The sequence below is a fragment of the Somniosus microcephalus genome, chromosome 1, assembly GCF_052327205.1.
Source record: "Somniosus microcephalus isolate GS21.2 chromosome 1, FLI_Smic_1.0, whole genome shotgun sequence".
In the NCBI taxonomy this organism is placed as follows: domain Eukaryota; kingdom Metazoa; phylum Chordata; class Chondrichthyes; order Squaliformes; family Somniosidae; genus Somniosus; species Somniosus microcephalus.
In genome coordinates this window covers 70,189,465-70,208,223 of record NC_140987.1, presented here as the reverse complement: position 1 = coordinate 70,208,223, position 18,759 = coordinate 70,189,465, and the positions used below count along the sequence as shown (strand labels likewise).

Genomic DNA, 18,759 nt, shown 5'->3' with positions numbered 1-18,759 from the left:
GAGCACAGCTGTCATCATAGGTGACTTTAACTTACATATAGATTGGACTAGCCTAATCAGTAAAAATAATGAGGAGGAGGAATTCCTTGAGTGTTTAAGGGATGGTTATCTGGATCAATATGTCGAGGAACCAACTCGGGAACAGGCTATATTGGACTGGGTACTGTGCAATGAGAAGGGACTAATCAGTAATCTTGTTGTACGGGGACCCTTGGGTCAGAGCGATCATAACATGATCGATTTCTCACTCGAAATGGAGAGCGAAGAAATTGACTCAGAGACTAAGGTCCTGAATTTAAACAAGGGGAATTATGATGCCATGAGACGGGAACTGAGTAGGTCTGATTGGACAACGTTCCTGAGAGGACTGGAGGTAGATAAACAATGGCAAACATTTAAAGATAGAATGACAAAATTGCAAAAATTGTTTATACCAATCTGGCATAAAAGGAAATCTAAAAAGGTGACTCAACCGTGGATAACAGGGGAAATTAGAGACAGCATAAAATCCAAAGATAGGGCGTATAAAATAGCCAAAAAAAGCGCCAGAGCGGAAGATTGGGAACAGTTTAAGATAGAGCAAAGGAGGGCAAAGGGCATGATCAAGAGGGGCAAAATAGCTTACGAAAACAAGCTGGCGGAAAATATAAAAACTAACTCCAAAAGCTTTTATAAATATATCAAAAGGAAAAGACTGGTGAAAACCAAAGTTGGTCCATTGCAGTCAGATACGGGGGAATATATAATGGGAAATAAGGAAATGGCAGATCAACTAAATGCATACTTTGGGTCAGTCTTTACGAAGGAAGACACAAAAAACCTCCCTGGGATATCGGGAAAAATAGGGACATTGGCAAAGGAGGAACTGACGCAAATCAATATCTCTAAGGATATGGTGTTAAGGAAGCTAAAGGGATTGAAGGTGGACAAATCCCCAGGGCCTGATAACATGCATCCTAGGGTACTGAAGGAGGTGGCCCTAGAGATAGCGGATGCACTAAGGATGATTTTTCAGAATTCATTAGACTCGGGAACAGTGCCGATGGATTGGAGGGTAGCTAACGTTACCCCACTATTCAAAAAGGGGGGTAGGGAAAAAGCAGGTAATTACAGACCTGTAAGCCTTACATCAGTTGTGGGCAAAATGCTGGAGTCCATCATTAAGGATGCAATAGCGGAGCACTTAGCAAATGGGGACAGGATAGGACAGAGTCAACATGGATTTACAAAGGGTAAATCGTGCTTGACTAATCTATTGGAATTTTTTGAGGGAGTAACTGGTAGAATAGATGGGGGAGAGCCAGTAGATGTGGTGTACCTGGACTTCCAAAAGGCCTTCGATAAGGTCCCACATAAAAGATTAGCATGGAAAATTGAGGCTCATGGGATAAAGGGGAAAGTTTTGGCGTGGATAGGGAACTGGCTGTCAGATAGAAAACAGAGAGTTGGAATAAACGGCTCATTTTCTGAATGGCAGGCAGTAACAAGTGGGGTACCACAGGGATCTGTCCTGGGCCCCCAGCTGTTCACAATTTACATTAATGACCTGGATCAGGGAGTCGGATGCAGCATTTCCAAATTTGCAGACGACACTAAACTAGGAGGTGGGGTGGGCTCAGAGGAAGAGACCAGGAAGCTCCAGAGCGATTTGGACAGACTGGGCGATTGGGCGGATAAATGGCAGATGCACTATAATGTGGACAAGTGCGAAGTTATCCACCTTGGGTGCAGGAACGGGAGGGCAAATTATTATTTAAATGGCAATAGATTGGGAGAGGGGGAAGTACAGAGAGACCTGGGTGTTCTTGTACACCAGTCACTGAAGGCGAGCATGCAGGTGCAACAGGCGGTCAAGAAGGCAAACGGTATGCTGGCCTTCATAGCAAAAGGGTTAGAATACAGGAACAGGGATACCTTGCTGCAGCTGTACAGGGCACTGGTGAGACCACACCTCGAGTACTGTGTACAGTTTTGGTCGCCTCATCTGAGGAAGGATGTTCTTGCCATGGAGGGGGTGCAGCGGCGATTCACCAGGCTGATACCAGGAATGGCGGGAATGACCTATGAGGAGAGACTATGTAGTTTAGGGATGTACACACTGGAGTTTAGAAGATTGAGAGGGGACCTCATAGAAGTGTATAAAATTCTGACAGGTCTAGACAGACTGGATGCAGAAGGAATGTTTCCCTTGGCGGGTGAGAACAGAACTAGAGGACATAATTTAAGGATAAGGGCTAAACCATTTAGGACAGAGATGAGGGGGAATTTCTTCACTCAGAGAGTGGTGAACCTGTGGAACTCATTGCCACAGAGGGCAGTGTACGCCAGCTCATTAAATATATTTAAGAGGGAATTAGATATATTTCTACGGGCAAAAGGGGTTAAGGGTTACGGAGAGAAGGCGGGGACGGGATACTGAATTAAAGGATCAGCCATGATCTCATTAAATGGCGGAGCAGGCACGAAGGGCCGAATGGCCTACTCCTGCTCCTATCTTCTATGTATCTATGTATCTATGAATGTCAAGGGGAGATGGTTAGAGTCTCGCTTGTTGGAGATGGTCATTGCCTGGCACTTGTATGGTGCGAATGTTGCCGCTTGTCAGCCCAAGTCTGAATGTTATCCAGGTCTTCAGCGACTGGTGCACATGGACACCCAGGTCTCGTTGCACTTCCCCTTCTCCCAATCTATTGCCGTTCAGATAATAATCTGCCTTCCTGTTTTTGCCACCAAAGTGGATAACCTCGCATTTATCCACATTATACTGCATCTGCCATACATCTGCCCAATCACCCAACCTGTCCAAATCACACTGGAGTTTCTCGGCATCCTCCTCACAGCACACAACGCCCACCCAGCTTTGTGTTGTCTGCAAACTTGGAGATATTACATCTAGTTCCCTTGTCTAGATCATTAATATATATTGTGATGAATAGATGGGGTCCTAGCAGTGATCCATGCGGTACCCCTCTAGTCACTGCCTGCCACTTGGAAAAAGCTGTTTATTCCAACTCTTTGCTTCCTGTCTGCCAGCCAGTTCTTTATCCAAGTCAGTACCTTGCCCCCAATCCCATGTGCCTTAATTTTGCACGCTAATCTCTTATGTGGGACCTTATCGAAAGCCTTCTGAAAGTCCAAATACACCACATCCACTGATTCTCCCTTATCTATTCTACCAGTTACATCGTCAAAAAATTCCAGTAGATTAGTCAAGCATGATTTACCTTTTGTAAATCCATGTTGACTTTGTCCGATCCTGTCACTGTTTTTCAAGTGCTCTGCTGTTACATCTTTTATAATGGACTCTAGCATTTTCCCCACTACCGATGTCAGGCTTACCGGTCTATAATTCCCCGTTTTCTCTCTGCCACCTTTTTTGAATAGTGGGGTAACATTAGCTACCCTCCAATCCATGGGAACTGTTCCAGAATCTATAGAATTTTGGAAGATGACCAGCAATGCATTTACTATTTCTAGGGCCACTTCCTTAAGTGCCCTAGGATGTAGATTATCAGGCCCTGGGGATTTATCGGCCTTCAATCCCGTCAATTTCCTTAACACCATTTCCCTACAAATACTGATTTCATTCAGTTCCTCTCTCATTAGACCCTATGTTCCCCGACATCTCTGGGAGGTTATTTGTGTCCTCCTTTGTGAAGACAGAACCAAAGTATGTATTTAATTGGTCTGTCATTTCTTTGTTCCCCATTATAAATTCCCCTGATTCTGACTGCAAGGGACCTACGCTTGACTTCACCAATCTTTTTCTCTTCACATATCTATAGAAGCTTTTACAGTCAGTTTTTATGTTCTCTGCAAGCTTATTCTCATACTCTATTTTCCCCCTCTTAATTAATCCCTTTGTCCTCCTTTGCTGAATCCTAAACTGCTCCCAATCCTCAGGTTTGCTGCTTTTTCTGACCAATTTATATGTACTCTCCTTGGATCTTATGCTATCCCTAATTTCCCTTGTTAGCCACGGTTGAGTCACCATTTTTGTATTATTTTTATGCCAAACAGGGATGAACAAGTTCTGTAGTTCATCCATGCGATCTCTAAATGTTTGCCATTGCCTATCCACCGTCAACCCTTTAAGTAACATTCCCCAATCCATCCTGCCCAACTCGCGCCTCATACCATCGTAGTTTCCTTTATTTAAATTCAGGACCCTAGTCTCTGAGTCAACTACTTCACTCTCCATCTTAATGAAGAATTCGATCGTATTATGATCGCTCCGCCCCAAGGGGCCTCGCACAACAAGATTGCTAATGAATCCTTTCTCATTACATAATACCCAGTCTAAAATGGCCTGATCTCTCGTTGGTTCCTCGACATATTGGTCCAGGAAACCATCCCGTATACACTCCAGGAATTCCTCCTCCACAGTATTGTTACTAATTTGGTTAGCCCAATCTATATGTAGAGCAGGCCCGGGCGGTGGGCTGAAGATTGTCGGACAGGAGGAATGGTGGAAATGGAATGGCGGCGCGCACCGACGCAGCGGCTTTGCTTCTCCCAGTCATGGGAGCTTGCAAGATCACATTTTGTTGTTCATGTACTTGTGCAATGACAATAAAGTTGAATTATTATTATTATTATTATTAATAAAGTCACCCATGATAACTGCTGTGCCCTTATTGCACGCATCTCTAATTTCCCATTTAATGCCATCCCCAACCTCGGCATTACTGTTTGGGGCTCTGTATACAACTCCCACTAACGTTTTCTGCCCCATGGTATTTCTCCGCTCTACCCATACAATGCTACCCCACCTCCTTTTCCTTTTTGCCTGTTTTTCCTGAATATGGAACACCCCTGGATGTTGAGTTCCCAACCTTGGTCACCCTGGAGCCATGTTTCCGTAATCCCAATCATATCAAAACCATTTACATCTATTTGCGCAGCTAATTCATCCACCCTATTACGAATGCTCCTCGCATTAAGACACAAAGCCTTCAGGCTTGTTTTTTTTAACACTCAGAGCTTTTAGAACTATTATTTACTGTGGCCATGTTTTAGTTAAACCCTTGACTTCTCTGCCTGCCACTTTTGCTTTCCTCCTTCCTGTCTTTTGCTTCTATCCTTGTTTCTCATTCCTCTGTCTCCCTGCACAGGTTCCCGTCTCCCTGCACAGGTTCCCAACCCCCTGCCCTTTTAGTTTAAACCCTCCCCAACAGCACTAGCAAACACTCCCCCAGGACCTCGGTCCCGGTCCTACCCAGGTGCAAACCGTCCAGTTTGTACTGGTCCCACCTCCCCCAGAACCGGTTCCAATGTCCCAGGAATTTGAATCCCTCCCCCTTGCACCATTCCTCTAGCCATGTATTCATCTGAAATATCCTTCTATTTCTACTCTGACTAGCATGTGGCACTGGTAGCAATCCTGAGATTACTACCTTTTGAGGTCCTATTTTTTAATTTACCTCCTAACTCCCTATATTCAGCTTTTAGGACCTCGTCCCGGTTTTTACCTATATCGTTGGTACCTATATGCACTACGACAACTGGCTGCTTACCCTCCCCCTCCAGAATGCTCTGCAGCCGCTCCGAGACATCCTTGACCCTTGCACCAGGGAGGCAACATATCATCCTGGAGTCTCGTTTGCAGCCGCAGAAACGCCTATCTATTCCCCTTACAATAGAATCCCCTATTACTATAGCTCTCCCACTCTTTTTCCTCCTGCCCTGTGCAGCAGAACCACCCATGGTGCCAGGAAGTTGGCTGCTGCTGTCTTCCCCCAATAAGCCATACCCCCCCCCCCCAACAATATCCAAAGCAGTATATCTGTTTGAGAGGGGGATGGCCACAGGGGACCCCTGCACTACCTGCCTGCGCCTACTACTCTGCCTGTGCAGCCTTTACCTGCGGTGTGACCAACTCCCTAAACGTGCTATCCACGACATGCTCAGCATCGCGAATGCTCCAGTATGTATCCATTCGCAGCTCCAACGCCGTCTGCCAGAAGCTGCAGCTGGATACACTTCCCGCACACATGGTCGTCAGAGACACAGGAAGTGTCCCTGATTTCCCACATAGTGCAGGAGGAGCATACCACGGCACCGAGCTGTCCTGCCATGACTTACCCTTGTCGAAATCTCGACTCTCAATGAGACTCTGAAACGCCCAGCTCCGGTAGATGTCCCTTTAATAAATTTTTACTTGCCGCAAGGAGAGCGTCCCGCTAATTCAAAGGCTAGCAGAGACTCTCTCCAGAATTACAGATTAACAACATATTTATACAGTAAAGTAAATAGGTTATGGTTTCATCATGTGTCTTTCTAGTCAGACAAAGGGACAAAGAGTTCTTCAATCCTTAACTAAGTTTCTACATATTTCTAAAGTCTGGCGTAGAGAAAGACTATTGATAATAGAATGGGTAGTTATTTATTCTAGACTATTTAATTAAGACTATCAGTATTGTTTGGAATGTAGTTACTTCATACAATATGTTTCTTCTGTTATCTGGTGGCCAAGCCTCTGGCCAGGTGGCTTGCGAGAGGTTTCCTTTACTCATGTAAATGGTCTTTGTTTACAACGCAGATAAGCAACGGTTTACAGTGTTTAGTCAAGGTTCACATGTTTAAGGAAGGAAACAACATTTCTGCAGAGGCTTCTGGGAGGACCGGGACTCCATTTTGTTTGTCAAAAAGGGGCACACGTAACTATATTCAGTTTTAAAAGGTACATTTCCACATTCCCCCTTTTTGTCCTTCACAAGGACAACTTAATCGATTCCAATCCTGCTTAGTCTTTCTATTTCCATTTCCGCGCAGAATCCTTCAGTAGTTGTTGCTACCATGACCTTAGTAGTGGTTGCTGTTGGTAACACTGTTTTTCCCACTCTGACACAGCAGCACTTGATTGATACAAACAGAAGGTATAGGGAAAAGATTATCAGCAAGAATATGATCAGGCCCTGTACCAGTGATTTTCCCAGGGATCCTAGCCATCCAGATGCCCAACCCCACAAAGTGGTACCGCCGAGGCCTGTACTTTGTTTGTACTCTATTACCTTCTCTCTAATAAGTTCTGCCAGACTGCTGATCTTTTCTGAGTGATCCGGGATGTACGTACAATCAAAGCGCATGTCCCTCCTTCCTTGGCTAGGAGATAATCTAGGGCCATACGATTTTGGAGAGCCACTGTCCGACTGGCTACTATTTCGTCATTTACCCTTTCGAAGGTTTGTGAGGTTGCGTTGGCTACTGATTCTACTAATTTAGCCAGTTCCCGTATTTCCCACTCGTTTGACATTGTTCCATAGGGTGTTATCATTACCTTGAACATTCCATTCAACCATGTCAAATCCCGTTTAGGTCGATAGCTTTCATAGGCATCCGTCAGGGTCTTTGTTGTTCTAATGAAGGGTATCACATATTCTAAGTAACAGGATCCCGTCCATGATTGTGGTAACCAGGGGTAGGCCTTGTGACCACAGATAAAATAGGTTCCATTATAAGAAGTGAATTGCAACTTCTTCTTTGTCATCATAGGGTTGGAACCTGTCCAGGTACCCCCACTCGTCTTATTACGGACATTTGCCATGTCAAACTGACCCACATCGCGCCAGTTGTGGGGCCGAGTTATGGTAAAATTCTGGGCGCATTTGCTTTTTCCCACGTTCTCGCCCCCTGCTGTGTTCCTTACTAAACATATTTTACCCATTGGGGCCCCTATACCTGAGATATTAGTAAGAACTGGGAATGGGGGCTGCTGAGTCCGATTATATTTGGGTTGGTACCACCCCTGAAAGGCAGTGAGATTATAGCCTGCTGATTCCCATTCCGGCCTCCAATCCTCTGTACTAGTAGTGCCCCTATAGGATGTGTGCCTTTTCTGGGAAGTATTACCACGCGTATCGTTGTGACTGATTATCCACTCAGCCATGTCTGATTTGTTAAAGGGAATGGGTCTTAGAGGGATGCCTCCTTTCGAGTGAATGGGCACGTGCACATACCCAACAGTTGGATAAATCTCTTGTGCATACTCATGACTCAGTGCCATGAATGCATTTATATGTAGTTCCCTTTGTTCTCGTGTCTGTACCTCTGGTGCTATCAGTAACACAAAGCATAATCCTGTTAAGCATAGTACTGTCGGTCCCCATAGTCTGTGTAAATCTTTTTCTCTCTCTCTGGTTCCTTCTCCTTTTCCTCCGGATCGGGTGCTTTTTTTGCAATGGGACACGTGGATGCATGTTGGTCTTTCTTTTATCTTGATTACAGTATTAGTTGTCAGCAAAACCTGGTATGGTCCTTCAATTCTGGGTTGTGGACCGCTTTTTCGTTTAAAAATCTTGATGTAAACGAATTCTCCGGGCTCCAGGTTATGGTACTTCCCTTCTGCTGGTTCGACTTGAGCTTTTACCTGTGAATGAAAGCTGGAAATACATTTGGTTAGTGCAATACAATAATTCAACATATTTTCTTCCATTTTATGGATGTCCATTTGTTTTGCAGTAAACGGTGCTGTAAAAGGTAGCCGTTGGGGACGTCCCATAACTATCTCATGCGGTGACAGGCCTGTTGTTCTGTTAGTTGCAGATCGCATTACCATCAAGGCTAAAGGCAGCAGTTCTACCCATTTTAGTCCAGTGTCCTTGCATAGTTTCGCCAGTTTGTTTTTAAGCATTCCATTATATCTCTCAACAAGTCCAGCTGATTGTGGATGATAACTGCAATGGAAATGTTGGTTAATCTGTAAGGCTTTACACATTTCTTTTATAACAGTTCCAGTAAAATGAGACCCATTATCACTTGAAAGTTTAACAGGAATTCCAAAGCGTGGCACGATTTCTTTCAACAAATATTTAGCAACAGTAGTGGGCAGCACGGTGGCATAGTGGTTAGCACTGTTGCCTCACAGCGCCAGGGACCCGGGTTCGAATCCGGCCTCGGGCGACTGTCTGTGTGGAGTTTGCACATTCTCCCCGTGTTTGCGTGGGTTTCCTCCGGGTGCTCCGGTTTCCTCCCACAGTCCAAAGATGTGCGGGTTAGGTTGATTGGCTATGATAAATTGACCCTTAGTGTTAGGGGGATTAAATACGTGAGGTTATGGGGATAGGGTGGGATATGTGTTGGTGTAGGGGTTACAGGGATCGGGTGGGATATGTGTCGGTGCAGGCTCGATGGGCCGAAATGGCCTCTATCTGCACTGTGGGGTTTCTGTGAATCTGTTCTGTGAAAGTAGTGGCATCGGCCTTTTTACAAGGAAAAGCTTCAATCCATCTAGAAAACACATCTACAATAACTAATACATACTTAAATCCCATACACATAGGTAATTCAATAAAATCCATTTGTAAATGTACAAAAGGTCCCGTTGGGTTTGGGTGGGAGGCAGGTTTTACCTTTTCCATCTTACCCGGATTCATTGTCTGACAGGTAACACAATTTTCACAAATTTGTTTTGCAATTGCCGAAATACCTGGTGCATACCAAGTTGCCAAAATATAATCCGCCATCCGCCCTTTGACCGCATGTGTGCATGTGTGAATGTATGAACACATCGGGCAATCCATGGAAGTAAGGATTTGGGTGCCGCCATGCGGCTGTCATGGTAAACCCATATTCCTTCTTGAGTTTTACAACATTGATCCCTTGCCCAGGTTAATACCTCATCCGTACTGGCCTGACTAAAATACGGGAACTGACTGAAAGGCCAGCACATCATTAATAGTTGATCTGTGGAATTATTTTCCTTTACTGGGAACACTGATACTTGTTCCCCTTTGTCTGACAGAGTTGCTGATTTAGCTGCATTGTCAGCTCTGGCATTTCCAAGTGCTACCTCATCCAAGTGGCCTGTATGTGCTCGGCATTTAATAATGGCAAGTTTTAAAGGACATTGAATGGCTCGCAGAAGATTTCATTGATTATACGGACAATTGAATCCTTGGCTGAATTGATTTGAATTTTGATATTGTGGTCCAAATGGATTTTGAAAAGAAAATTTAGTTTGAGGTCTAGCATGTACCTGGGCTCGGGTCACATACGGATTGGGTTCTGGAGGTGGAGGAGGTGGCCCGTTACCAGCCTGTTGAGTCCAGTTATAATTTGGTTGCTGCTGTTTTGATGGGCAATTTTTAGCCCAGTGCACAGTCTGGCCACAATTGTAACAGGCACCGGATTATCCTCGTCCTACACCTCCACCGCCTCTACCCCTAAAATTTCCTCTTCCACCACCCCGTCCTCTTCCCCTACCACGTTGTGGGTAATAGGTGGGTGTTGTTGGGGCTGGTGCCGTTGGAGCTGCTCGCTCCATGAACACGGTAACCTTGCTTTTAGTTTCTCTATTTCGATCTTGTATGTCTTTTAACATAGAAACAACCTTGGATAGCGTTTCCTGTCGCCATCCGAAACAAACTAATTTAAAGGGATCCCTGAGTTCAGGTCGTAGTCCGTTTACAATGGCGCTGAGCACGGGAGAATCTAATTCCTCTGTTTTCATGCCTGAACATTGGCTCATAATTTCTCGCACCCTCTCAACGTAATCCTCAACATCCTCATCCTTTCTTTGTGTGGTTTCCATAATTTTAGACCAATTTGTTTTCTTTGGGAACACCTTGTGTAAGGCTTCCCAGCACCTCCCCCAAATGCCGACCAATTTACTTTCTTTTTACCTCTTCTGCCTGGGTCTCTGTCTATAAGACACTCCTCTAGACATGTTATTCTTTCTAAATTAAAGGAACCATCAGGTGGAAATGGCCTGTTTCCATCCTTAGTCCATTTTGTCCAATTTTGTAAGTGGTCAGTTGAAGACTGACCACAATTCCGGAGCATAAAATAGGCTGGCGGCCCTTTGGTGGTGTTTTACTTGCTCCGGCACCCATTCTGATTGATTGAGAGTTTTTACAGTTTCTGATCTCACAATCCTTTTCGGTCAACTGAGTTCTCTACACCCACTTCTACTGGCCGTCATGTGGCCTAAAAAGGCTCTTAATTCAGGCTCAGTCTGGGTGTGTGAGATATGTTGACACGAACCAACCGTAGTCGATCAATTAGGCACTGTTTCCTTTCTCAATCGAATGTTTTTCCGAATCACAATTTTCCCTAGTGACTCTTCCCGTTTCTTAAATTGCAATATCGCACAAAAGTATTGAACACAACAGTATAACAAGGACAACTAGGACAAACAACATCCACGCGGGTATACAAATTATAGCCTTAAACTCTATCTAAACAAATAGTCAATTCTCAGTCTGCGTTGTACGCCACTACAAACCGAGTGCTTAACTTATCCTAATTTATTAAAAAATCTTATTCATCTCGCTATGATCCTATCAAACAAGGATCCTGTCCCTTCACGGACTTGTCTTATCCTATCACACAAGGATAATTATCCTATCACACAAGGATAATCGATCGATTTCTAAAGCGCTCCTCTTACCTTCTACTAATGAAAATCGCAGTACCTCCGCTGCGGACAACAGATTGAATATGCAGTTCAACAGTAAAGAGACTCTTTGTGAGCAAAAAGGCTCACCTTATTCTGGCCAGTTAAGCCCTTCACTGAAGAGGCACTATGCCGGCATCTGTTCACTCACAGACTAGAGAGTAAGCGATCTCGGTGGAACTTCCAAGAAGTAACTGTCGAAATCTCGACTCAATGAGACTCTGAAACGCCCAGCTCCGGTAGATGTCCTTTTAATAAATTTTTACTTGCCGCAAGGAGAGCATCCCGCTAATTCAAAGGCTAGCCGAGACTCTCTCCAGAATTACAGATTAACAACATATTTATACAGTAAAGTAAACAGGTTATGGTTTCATCATGTGTCTTCCTAGTCAGACAAAGGGACAAAGAGTTCTTCAATCCTTAACCAAGTTTCTACATATTTCTAAATAAAGTCTGGCGTAGAGAAAGACTATTGACAATAGAATGGGTAGTTATTTATTCTAGACTATTTAATTAAGACTATCAGTATTGTTTGGGATGTAGTTACTTCATACAATATGTTTCTTCTGTTATCTGGTGGCCAAGCCTCTGGCCAGGTGGCTTGCAAGAGGTTCCCTTTACTCATGTAAATGGTCTTTGTTTACAACGCAGATAAACAACGGTTTACAGTGTTTAGTCAAGGTTCACATGTTTAAGGAAGGAAACGAGGACATTTCTGCAGAGGCTTCTGGGAGGACCGGGACTCCATTTTGTTTGTCAAATAGGGGCACATGTAACTATATTCAGTTTTAAAAGGTACATTTCCACACCCTTCAATTAATTTAAATTAGCTTAAATCAAATCAATACCACCAATTACACTACAATTAAATGATATACTCAAGGGCCCTTGGTTACTAGCACTAGAAACTATAACCACAAAAAAATTAAGACCTTCTAAACTTTATAAACTATGAACCTTAACTGTCAGCTATAGAGTAGCATAAATACTCCCTGGCTATACTCACCCAATCAGCTGCCCCCTCCTGCCCGCGTCACATTTTGAATTGTGACGTGGCTCTGGAACGCCGCCGCCGGTCTGAGATTGGTAAGCCCGCGAAAGAAAGCCCGCGAAAGTGAGTTTAAATACTCATTGGGTCTCCGGTCTCACTGCTCCCGACACCAGCCTCTGCAAAGAAAGCCCGCGAAAGTGAGTTTAAATACTCATTGGGTCTCCGGTCTCACTGCTCCCGACACCAGCCTCTGCAAAGAAAGCCTGCGAAAGTGAGTTTAAATACTCATTGGGTCTCCGGTCTCACTGCTCCCGACACCAGCCTCTGCAAAGAAAGCCCGCGAAAGTGAGTTTAAATACTCACTGGGTCTCCGGTCTCACTGCTCCCGACACCAGCCTCTGCAAAGAAAGCCCGCGAAAGTGAGTTTAAATACTCACTGGGTCTCCGGTCTCACTGCTCCCGACACCAGCCTCTGCAAAGAAAGCCCACGAAAGTGAGTTTAAATACTCACTGGGTCTCCGGTCTCACTGCTGCCGACACCAGCCTCTGGTGTTGTATAGTGAGAGAAATACAGTACAAATCTGAGTAATTGGTTCTGAGTTTGTACAGAGCACTGGTCCAGCCTCACCTGAAGTACTATGTACAGCTTTGGTCACCGTATTATGAGAAAGAGATCCAGGCATTGGAGAGGGTGCAGCGCAGAGCAACTGATATCTGAGGTTAGGTACCTGAGTTATTAGAAAATGCTGCAGAAGTTGGGAATGTTTACACTGGACAAGAGAAGGCTTGGGGGTGAAGTATTCAAGATCCGAGGACAGATACAAGATAAATGGCATTGGCCCAGAAATTCGGGTCTCCACGGGTGAGTACGCACTGGGTACTCACCCGTAAGCCCAATGGAAGTGCCGGTTTCCTGCATGCACTGCGCACGCGCGGGAAACCGGCACTTCCGTTCCCCTGAAAGCAGGGGTTCAGAGTTCGAACGCGTGCGCATCGAACTTATGTTTTTCTTGCAGGTTTTCCCGGGAGGGTAAGTCTCCAGAAGTTACACATATAAAAAGCAGGCGTAAGACCTGCTGTTTACAAGGTAAGTGGTGAATTAATTAAAATTAAAACATTTTTTCCACAGGTTTATTATTTTTAAATACTTTAAAGCAAGGTAAGTTAATTTTTATCCCCGTTAGAAAATAAAATTATTTTTTTCAAAAATTTAAATTATTGTTTAAAATAGTTATTTCATTTAATTTATAGTTTACTAGCTGAAGTGCCCGGCGGTGCCGAGGCTTTTTCGAGGGAATGTTGTTGTTGGAAGAGAGAGAGAGAGCGACTGGGGGGAAGAGAGAGAGCGACTGGGGGGAAGAGAGAGAGCGACTGGGGGGAAGAGAGAGAGCGACTGGGGGGAAGAGAGAGAGCGACTGGGGGGAAGAGAGAGAGCGACTGGGGGGAAGAGAGAGAGCGACTGGGGGGAAGAGAGAGCGTGACTGGAGGGGAGGGGGGAGGGGGAGGAGGGGGGGCGGGGAGGGGAGGGAGGGAGGAGGGGGAAGGGAGGGAGGAGGGGGAAGGGAGGGAGGGGAGGGGAGGGAGGGGGAGGGCGGGGAAGGGAGGGAGGGGCGGGGAAGGGAGGGGGGAAGGGAGGGCAGGGCGGGGGGGAAGGGAGGGGGGAAGGGCGGGGGGGGAAGGGAGGGGGGAAGGGCGGGGGGGAAGGGCGGGGGGCGCCCCCCCCCGAGGGTCGCGGCCCCCCCCCCCCGAGGTGAAGACCGCCGATTGTGCGCGCAGCAGGAGCTGAGACGCGGCGTCTCTCTCGGCCGGCGGGCCCGGTTGCCAGGGCAACGGTGACGCTGACCAAGCCAGAGAGAGAGACGCCGCGTCTCAGCTGCTCCTGCTGCGCGCGCGGCACCCCCCCCCCCCCCGAGGGTGGCGGCCCCCCCCCCCCCGAGGGTGGCGGCCCCCCCCCCCAAATACACCGTTCACAACAACACACTGGATCCTTCCACACAACACATGCAGACTGCCTTTTATAGTGCAGGAGGAGTGCCCTTTAATTTGCGCTCCCCAGGGTGTGTTGCGTTCCATTTTACAAACGCTCTGGACGCCAGCCGCACAATGGGGCGGTCTGACTGAAGTTTGGATTCGGGGCGGCCAAAGGGCGTTGCACGAGGATGTGACATCATTTTCTGCGCGCGCATCTGGGCGGCCGCTAAACTTTGCGCCGGCGCTAACGGGCAACTTAATTTGGGGCGGGGCGCAAACTGCGCTGCGCCCGGGCGCTACACGCATAGCGCCCGAAAATCACTTCTCTTAAGGCGCTAACTGCTGGCGCAAGCAACTGAAAATCTAGCCCTATGTGTTTTAAAAGCAACGTTTTTTTTTAAGACGCAGAAAGCGGGAAAAAGAAAGGAAAAGTTTGGAATCAAGATGGCAGCGACTCACCTCGGTTCAGAACAATAAAGCCCGGCCACACGCGCACCGATTGGCCCGGCGGCACACGCCAGCAACCCGGCGTACGATTGGTCGAGCTCGAGGTCACTCTGTCGCTAATGAGATGCTAATGAGCGGAACGTTGAAGGTTTTTGGGATACCGCGGGCGGGATTTTAGCCCGGCCGAAACGTAAATACGCTTAAAACCGTCTCGGAAGCGTAAGCTTTCTTTGGAGGTAACGCGCGCGTAGGTACGGCCTGTAACTTTCGAGTGCATACCCATAAGCACACGCGATGACAGACAGACAGATAGACAGACAGACAGAATGACAGAAGTACCGATTTATATATATAGATTTAAAAAATGTGATGTTTATTTTTTGTGTGATGTAGTATTTACAAGTTTTGACAGGTCTTCTTATGAATGGGCATTCCCTGCTCCGATTGGCTCTCCACGGCCCACGTGATCCCAGGGGACGCATCGAACTAACTGCGCCCCTGGGATACGCAAGCACTGCACGCCGGCAGTTGGAGCAGGCCCAGGATCGGAATTCCACGGGGGCCCACAGCTCAACTGCCGGCGCGCAAGGTAAGTGCAGGTCGGGGGCTTACACCCGCGGGAAGCCCCCGACCCGAATTTCTGGGCCAATATGTTTAACACAGTCACAGATTCTACAACAAGAGGACATAGCCTCAAACTTAGAAGAGGTAGGGTTTCGATTTAATTCCTTTAAACAGAGGGTGGTGAATGTATGGAATGGACTGTTATGGGAGGCAGTGGGGGCTGATGGGGCTGATAGCAAATTTAAGACAGCTGGATAAATACCTGGAGAACAATTTGATAGAGGGGAAAAAGAACCACAAGGGAGATTAGAATTATGCAGCAAGTTATAGAATCATAGAAATTTATGGCACAGAAGGAGGCCGTTCGGCCCATCTTATCTGTGCCGGCCGTAAAAGCTATCCAGCCTAATCCCACTTTCCAGCTCTTGGTCCGTAGCCCTGTAGGTTACAGCACATCAAGTGACCAACATGAACCAGAATGCACTGCCTGAAAGGGTGGTGGAAGCAGATCCAATAGTAACTTTCAAAAAGAAATTGGACATGTATTTGAAAATGAAAAAAATTGCAAGGCTACAGGGAAAAAGCAAGGGAGTGGGACTAAAGGGATAGCTCTTTCAAATAGCTAACAGGCACGATGGGCCGAATGGCTGGCTCCTCTGCTGTATGATTCTAAGACTGCCCTTTTATACTGGCCAATAAAACTATTATTTGATACAAGCACATTTCTAACTAAAAACAAAAACAAAAAACTGCGGATGCTGGAAATCTGAAAAAGAACATTTCTAACTACCTTATTTTATGTATTATAAAAATTTAATTCTATTCTCTTCCCCACACACACACAGTGGGAATGCAGGACAGACATGGACAACGCTTATCGATTTGGAGCAATCACAGTCAGTTGTGAAGGATACAACTATCCAGAAGATCCTTATATTTTGAGGGGGTCTTGTGGGCTGGAATATGTCATAGAGCTTACCAAGGAAGGCCTTCAGAGAAAGAAAGCTAACTCTGGATTCGCTCATGGGTCGGACGGCTATGAAAATCCCACGGTTTCCAACGATTCATCCAGTTTTGTCGTGATACTGGTACTGTTTTCTCTCGCCTATGTGGTGTACATAATATGTTCGAGAAACCAACAGAACCGGTCTGCCCCAGACTTTGGCGAAGATCCTGACCAAGGCTGCAACAGTGCAGGCCCTTCTGCACCTCCACCGCCTCCTGGCTTTAAACCATCCTACACAGGTAAATCCACTAGCATTCTTTAAGATAATATAAGCACAATATAGACATAGGAAGCAATGGCTATTAAAATAATTGAGTTTTACTTCACAGAAGGAGGCTATTTGGCCCATTGTACATGTGCTGTCTCTTTGAATGAGTCATCCATTTAATCCCGTTCCCTGCCCCTTTCCTCTTGCCTGTTTAAATGTTTCTTTTTCAAGTATTCATCCTTTTTCCTTTTAAAAAGCTGCTATATATTCTGCTTCCACCCCTCTCTCTGATGGGGCATTCTGTGTTTAATTGGCTAAGGGATAGAAAAAAGAGTTGTGGTGAATGGCTGTTTTTCAGATTGAAGGGAGGTATACAGTGGAGTTCCCCAAGGTTCAGCACTAGGACCACTGCTGTTTTTAATCTACATTTTGATGTACAGGGCCCAATTTCAAAATTTGCAGATGAGACAAAACTTGGAAGTATAGTAAACACTGAGGAAGATAGTAATAGACTTCAAGAGGACATAGACAGGCTGGTAGAATGGGCGGACACATGGCAGATGAAATTCAATGCAGAAAAGTGTGGGGTGATACATTTTGGCAGGAAGAATGAGGAGAGACCGTACACACTAAATGGTACAATTTTAAAGGGAGTACAAGAACAGAGAGACCTGGGGGTGTCTGTGCATAAATATTTGAAGGTGGCAGGACAGGTTAACACAGCAGTTAATAAAGCATAAGGGATCCTGGGCTTTATAAATAGAGGGATAGAGTACAAAAGCCAGGAAGTTATGCTAAACCTATGTAAAACACTAGTTCGGCTACAGCTGGAGTATTGTGTCCAATTCAGGACAAAGTCAGCATGGTTTTATGAAGGGGAAGTCATGTTTGACAAATTTGCTTGAGTTCTTTGAGGAAGTAACATACAGGGTGGATAAAGGGGAACCAGTGGACGTAGTGTATTTAGACTTCCAAAATGCATTTGACAAGGTGCAACACAAGATTATTGCTCAAGATAAAAAATCATGGGTTGGGGGTAATATTCTGGCATGGGTGGAGGATTGGCTATCTAACAGAAAGCAGAGAGTTGGGATAAATGGTTCGTTCTCAGACTGGCAATCAGTAACTAGCGGTGTTCCGCAGGGGTCAGTGCTGGGTCCCCAACTCTTCACAATCTATATTAATGATTTGGAGGAGGGGACCGAGTGTAACATATCAAAGTTTGCAGATGATATAAAGATGGGAAGGAAAGTAGTGAGTGAGGAGGACATAAAAAACCTGCAAAGGGACATAGACAGGCTAAGTAAGTGGGCAGAGATTTGGCAGATGGAATACAATACTGGAAAGTGTGAGGTTATGCACTTTGGCAGGAAAAATCATAGAGCAAGTTATTATCTTAATGGCAAGAAACTGGAAAGTACTGTAGTACAAAGGGATCTGGGGGTCCTGGTGCACGAAACTCAAAAAGTTAGTATGCAGGTGCAGCAAGTGATCAAAAAGGCCAATGGAATGTTGGCTTTTATTGCTAGGGGGATAGAATATAAAAACAGGGAGGTATTGTTGCAGTTGTACAAGGTATTGGCGAGACCGCACCTGGAATACTGCATACAGTTTTGGTGTCCATACTTAAGGAAAGACATACTTGCTCTCGAGTCAGTACAAAGAAGGTTCACTCGGTTAATCCCGGGGATGAGGGGGTGGACATATGAGGAGAGGTTGAGTAGATTGGGACTCTACTCATTGGAGTTCAGAAGAATGAGAGGCGATCTTATTGAAACATATAAGATTGTGAAGGGGCTTGATCGGGTGGATGTGGTGAGGATGTTCCCAATGATGGGTGAAACTAGAACTAGGGGGCATAATCTTAGAATAAGGGGCTGCTCTTTCAAAACTGAGATGAGGAGAAACTTCTTCACTCAGAGGGTAGTAGGTCTGTGGAATTTGCTGCCCCAGAAAGCTGTGGAAGCTACATCATTAAATAAATTTAAAACAGAAATAGACAGTTTCTTAGAAGTAAAGGGAATTAGGGGTTACGGGGAGCGGGCAGGAAATTGGACATGAGTCTATGTTCAGAACGGTCATGGCTCTGTGGGTAACGGAGCGGGCCCAGGGGCCGTGTAGCCTGGTTACATAAGAAGTAGGAGCAGGAGTAGGCCATACGGCCCCTCGGGCCTGCT

At 45.7% G+C, this 18,759-nt stretch overlaps 1 protein-coding gene and 1 pseudogene across 1 annotated transcript in view; one reads left to right on the top strand and one right to left on the bottom strand.

Moving 5' to 3' along the window:
* saraf (store-operated calcium entry-associated regulatory factor) overlaps positions 1-18,759 on the top strand; it is a 48,931-nt gene that overhangs the window by 10,200 nt on the left and 19,972 nt on the right. The window contains exon 3 of the mRNA XM_085982835.1: positions 16,214-16,613. Within this exon, the coding sequence (XP_085838961.1) occupies positions 16,214-16,613 (400 nt within the window). The remainder of the gene's footprint in view (positions 1-16,213; positions 16,614-18,759) is intronic.
* LOC147124152 (syncytin-B-like) lies at positions 6,726-7,666 on the bottom strand (annotated as a pseudogene).